We start from the raw sequence: 6,000 nt of genomic DNA, 5'->3' as shown, positions 1-6,000 counted from the left end.
AGATGTCACTAGAGTAGTATTATGTGACCTGACTCTAGTTTCTTTTGGATTTTTCTTTTAAGGGATGGTGGCGTTATTTAAAACAATAGCCTTTAAAATACGTGGTTAAAACAGGGAGGAAACTTTCAAACAGCCCATCTGTAATTCTCAGTAAATGAATTTAGGTCCCGCGTCTGGGGAATCCTCAAACGTCCTGGATGGTAGGCAGTGAAATAAACAGAGACTACAACTCCCAGGAGACATTGTGTCCACTCCCTCTGCGCACGCTCGACCTCAAAGGCAGCCTGAGGCACGGGGCCCGAGAGGGCGTGGCTTGGGCCCGAGCCGCGAGCAGTAGGCGGGGCTATAGGCGTGGCCACGGGGGGGGGGCGGCGCTGCCGGCGCGGCCCGGAACACGCTAGTGGAGCGGAAGATGGCGGCGGCAGCGGTGGCTGCAGCCGGGACCCCAGTCGGGCTGAGGCGGAGGAGCCGCCGGCTCTGACCTCGCTCTGGCTCCGGTGCGCGCGGCGCAGCGTGTGCGAGGCCCCGCGCGTCGGGCAGGGGCGGCGCCGGCGGCTGTGCGCCGCCCTGAGGAGCGCTCCGGCAGCGGCGCTGCTGCGGCTGAAGAGAGAGCCGGCTCCGGGCCTCCGCGTCCTCCTGCTCCCCGGGCCCCCCGCCTCCTCGGGGGGGCGGCGGCGGCGATGTTCTCGGTCCTCTCGTACGGGCGGCTGGTGGCCCGCGCCGTCCTCGGCGGCCTCTCGCAGACCGACCCCAGGGCCGGTGGCGGCGGCGGCGGTGACTACGGGCTGGTGACGGCCGGCTGCGGCTTCGGCAAAGACTTCCGTAAGGGCCTTCTCAAGAAGGGCGCGTGCTACGGGGACGACGCGTGCTTCGTGGCCCGGCACCGCTCGGCAGACGTGCTCGGTGAGTCCCCGGCTCGGGTCCCCCCGTCTCAGCCCCGGATCCGCCTCCTGGGGACTTCCCTGCTCCGGGCTTTCCCCAGTTCTCCGGGCGGTGAGAGGAGCCCGAGAGCCAGTAGTAGCTGCAGGGAGGGAGCGCTTACTATGTGCCAGGCGCGATGCCAAGCGCTCCAAGGTGCGTTTTCCGTTGGAACAACCCCCATTTTAGAGATGAGGAAACTGAGCCGCAGAGCGGTCGAGCTCTGGGCTCAAGGTCACCCAGCCTGAGATGTGACCAGTTTGTCCGAGTCCAGAGCCGCACTGTTAGTCACTTGGCTCTGCTAGTCCCGACGACCTCGTCCCTTCCCCCGGAGACACCTGCAGACTCCTAACCTCGCTCTTGTTCCCTCCCTGCGTCCTCCCTCTGCGTGCCCCGGAGATCTCTGATTCTTCGCGTACTCCTGACGCCGCAGCCTGTCCCCGGGCTGCGGGATCCAGAGCGGACTGTCGCGAGCCCCAGACAGCCCGGCCGCATTCTTTGACCGCCTCGATGGTGACCAGATCTCCATCCTTTTCGGAGTCTCGCAGGCGGTGGCGGCGGCGCTGGCCTGGTGAAAAAACACTCGCAGTACCTTCTCCCAAACTGATCTTGCCCGCTTGAGGTCACTTGGGGTGGAAGAGAATCTCCTTGACCCAAAATAGAATGGTCGAACCTTCTTCAAACTGCAGCCGAGAAAGCCTTGAGAAATTGGTTCAAGCCTTTTCAGGCCACAGGTGCTTCCGAAGGGCCTGTTCCAGTTACACCTTTGGGGACGGGAGACTAGCGTGAGAACTTACAGAAAGGGCTAGATATCATTCCCAAGCAATCAGAAAGTTTGTCATAACGTACGTCTTTGGAGACAATGTGTATGCTATAGAGTCGTATGCCATTGAATCTCCTTTAATGAGTAAAGCACTTCCTTTGAAATTGAAGGACATGCTGTCATTGAATTGGGTTCAAATGTCACTTTGGTTTCACTTCCCAGGTGAGATTGAGTTTTTGATTACTTTAAATTTCATATGCTGGGGCAGAGTTTGGCGTTGGAACAAATGGTCCTGTAACTTTTTATGACAATAATTATTTTTTAATTTGATCTCAGAATAACTGCTCATTATCTTTGTTTCTACTGCATGCAGTGTTTGTGAACGTGGTATAGAAAGGTTGTTCTCATTTTAATTTATGAATGACCCCATTACCTGGGTGGAAAAAATCGTTTAGTGTTTAGGCAACACTCTTGATGTTAACTGTAAGAGGGTGGGAGAGGATTCCTTAGGTGAAGGAGCTTGTAGATATTCTACAGCTCCACTTTGAAGTCGGCTTGACCCTGATTCCGTGTATTTTTTTTAAAGGGCTGTCAGGAGCTGTCTTTTTCCATTACATTTAGAAGCTTCATTTAATGAGCTTGTGACCTGTGCTGCTTTTTCAAATTGCACTCATAGTGCAACAGGATAGGTGACAATGAGCCACTGAGGTTCCCCCTTGTAAATCTATGTAGTGGCTTTTGTGAAATATTTGATTGATGATTAGGGGACATTTTAATGAGCCAAATCCCTGTACTTAAGCTTGATTTAAAATTTTTGAAAGGGGCACCTGGGTGTCTCAGTCAGTCGAGTGTCTGACTTTGGCTCAGGTCATGATCTCGTGGGTCTGTGAGTTCAAGCCCCGCGTCGGGCTCTGTGCTGACAGCTCAGAGCCTGGAGCCTGTTTCGGATTCTGTGTCTCCCTCTCTCTCTGCCCCTCCCCCACTCATGCCCTGTCTCTGTGTGTGTGTGTGTGTGTGTGTGTGTGTGTGTGTGTGTGTGTCTGTCAAAAATAAACAAATATTAAAAAAAAATTTTTTTTTTGAAGGCTACTTTCTTAATGAAGTGGGGGTATTTCTAAGGATGGGGGAATTTTGGTCAAACCCATTTTGAAAGATAAACCTATCATCTTGGCAGGAACCCTGCCTAATTTGGTGCTGAGCCTTGCCAGGCTGGCTCTGTGATCTGTGATTTTGGGCAAGAGCCTCTCGACTCATTTTCCTCATCTAAACTAGAGGATGGACTACCACTAGAGAGTGGACTACGTGACCCTTAGGGACTTCTGACCATCAGATCATATTTTCTTTTTGTTTTGAAAAGACGGCACCCTTTGCTATTTTGCATCTGAAGTAACGGGCATTACTTCCTATCTTATTCACATGGGTACCTTCAGTATATTTCTTCTGTTTTATGTTTGGTGCTAAAGCAGTGGTTCTTAACTATCCTTGTTTCACAGTCTCAGGATTTTTGAGTGCCCAAGGGCTCTCTCTCCAGAAAAATGTGCATGGAGGCAAAATTTTGTACAGGCATTCAAGGACTTCACTAACCCCATGAAGTCCATCTGTGTACGACCTAGAGGTGCATGCACGGGGACCAGATTAGGAACTGCAGCTCTGTACCCCTTCCAAAAGGGAGGCTGCCAGGCATAACCAAACACGTGTTGCTTATGTCACCTAGGGGTGGTCTTTGGCCATTTTTGACAAAGAGCCATTTTAAGAGAGAGAGAGAGACTGAGTGTGTGTGTGTTTGGCGTACAAATCAGGGAAGACAGGTTCTCTTGGACTGTCCTGTTTTGGAGGAGCTCTTCCAGAGAGCCATCTTGGGAGCCACCGGAAACAACTGAGTTGGCCTCCTTTCTTTGGCTTCCACTTTGTGTGATGGTTACTTCTATTTTATTGACACCATCCCCTCACAGGCAGCTCTGGTTATCTCTGGCTGTGAGAGAGGCCAAGCATCTCAGCACATCTTTAGTAGTGCTTTTTCTCTAGAAGATGGAGTTCTAAACTGAAATGTGTTAAAAGACTGTTGAATGATGTTATGTTGAACCTCAGTGCTTCAAACCTTCTAGTTCTACAGCTAATTCATTTTCTTTGGGTTGACACCATTTGTTGCTAAGTATATGTGCACCTCACTGTGGTCATTTAGAACTCCTTGACTGTTTGGAATAAAAGCTGTTTGTTTCTTTTTGTATTAGAAAGAGAAAACTGTTGTTTTTCTTTAATTTAGAATTGATCTGTTCTATTAGTCATGCAGTGACTAAAAGTACCTGGTGCATTACAACATTTTGTAGAGTCCCCACTGGATTTCGTTTAGGAAAAACCGACTATGGTGGGTGTGGTGAGACATAGGAACCACTCCTATCCCTTGGAAAATTGGCAAAGGTGCTTTCTCTTTATTAGGTCCAACAGGAGGAAACCAGTACCAGCAGGGGCTATACGTGCACTTTTCTTTTTTCTTCTTCCTTGTGGCTAATCCTGAGTTCTTTCATTACTCTATGTGGCATGGATGCCTAAGTACACAAAAATATGAGAGCTGCCTAGTGTGTAACTGCTAGGCCTCCCACAGCCCTAAGCTACTTAACAATAGAATCCAAGACTGTTGAGAGTTGTAAGACTTAGAAACCTTGGAGACCAGTGAGAAGATGGACGCCTACAGAGGGTCAAATGATTTTGCTTAGGTTACTCCACTAGTTAATAGCAGCACTAGGACTAGCACCCAGACTCCCCATTCCTGTCCTCTTTCCGTTGCATCACTAGTTAGATTTTCTTGAAAAGATAGGTGAATTCAAAACCAGTCTGTCTTTAGGTACCGTTTGTCCTTTTAATGCTTTTCTGCTTAAGGGTGTGTGTGTGTGTATTTACAACTTCTGCATTCACACTATGACTCATAATTAAAATGCAACAAAAACTCCTCTGCATACTAAAGCACAGTTAACTGAAACCACTTCTTTACAAATGGCAGCATGGTCTCTGCCATCTAAAATCTGACCTCTGAAAATTGAGTATTTGTAATGTAATTCTTAAAAAACTGCAGGATATTTATTTAAGCTAGACTTAACTTGAAACCTTAAAGAGAAATGAAAAAAATGTCATATTCTAGCCTGTAGGTATGATTTTGATCGTGGCCAGGATTTCTGAAGTGTTTTTGTAAGTAATGGCAGTCTTAAAAGTAGTTGTCTTTAAGGTGTAAGGATTATGTGAACAATATAAACATTAAAAGTGTATTTAGGAAGTGAATACACTAGGTAGAATTTTATGTTTTCCAACAGTCATGGTAATTTTAATGTATTTGGTTGAACTTCTGTACCCAAAAGTGAGTTATCCTTTTAATAGCAAAGTAGTCACCCTGGGAGAGTGTGTATGTATGCTAATTTAAGCCTTTGAAGAAGACCTCTTTGAAACTTGCCTCAGCTAAAATTTACGCTGTATCAGGAAACTAGTGTTATTACTATATAGTCATAATTTTCTGAAAGCCAAATTTTAGCCTGATCTACATCTTGACAGCAGACATGACCTTGGTTGAATTTTTAAAAATTGAGGTATAGAATTCATCTGCCATAACATTTGCCTTTTATAATTAAAAAATTTGGGGGTTACCTGGGTGGCTCAGTCAGTTAAGTATCCCACTCTTGGTTTTGGCTCAGGTTATGATCTCATGGTTTTTTGGGGTCGAGCCCCACATCAGGCTCTGTGCTGGCAGCTCGGAGCCTGCTTGGGATTCTCTCTCTCCCTCTCTCTCTCTCTGCCCCTCCCCTGCACATGCTGTCTCTGTCTCTCAAAAATAAATAAATAAAACTTAAAAAAAATTAGTACATTTAGTACTAAATTTAGTATTTAGTACATTCACAAGATTGTTCAGCTGCCACCACTGACTAGTTCCAGAACATGTTCATCCCCACACAAAAAAAAACCCCTGTGCATTAGCAGTCACTCCCCGTCTCCCCTCCCTCAACCCCTGGCAACAGAAAGTAGATTCTGACAATAGATTTGCCTATTCTGGACATCTCATATAAATGGAATCATACAAAATGTGGCCTTTTGTATCTAGCTTTTTTCACTTAGTATATTTTCAAAATCTGCTCACATTATAGTTTGTATCAGTGCTTCATTCCTTTTAATGGCTGAATAATATTCTGTTCTATGGAAGGACCCCGCATTTGTTTATCCATTCATCTATTAATGGACATTGGGTTGTTTCTACTTTTTAGCTGTTGTGAATAGTGCTGTTGTGACACATTCACGTACAGGCTTTTGTATGAACGTATATTTTTCATTCTCTTGGG

At 46.9% G+C, this 6,000-nt stretch overlaps 1 protein-coding gene across 1 annotated transcript in view; it reads left to right on the top strand.

Annotated features, from left to right (window-relative positions):
- Positions 1-382: 382 nt before the first annotated feature.
- Positions 383-6,000, top strand: part of PPTC7 (protein phosphatase targeting COQ7) — a 37,285-nt gene continuing 31,667 nt past the window's right edge. The window contains exon 1 of the mRNA XM_019467478.2: positions 383-903. Within this exon, the coding sequence (XP_019323023.1) occupies positions 681-903 (223 nt within the window). The 5' untranslated portion in view covers positions 383-680. The remainder of the gene's footprint in view (positions 904-6,000) is intronic.

This window comes from Panthera pardus, unplaced genomic scaffold, assembly GCF_024362965.1.
Source record: "Panthera pardus isolate Hobbes unplaced genomic scaffold, ASM2436296v1 HiC_scaffold_15, whole genome shotgun sequence".
NCBI lineage: Eukaryota > Metazoa > Chordata > Mammalia > Carnivora > Felidae > Panthera > Panthera pardus.
This window is presented reverse-complemented; position numbering and strand designations above follow the sequence as displayed.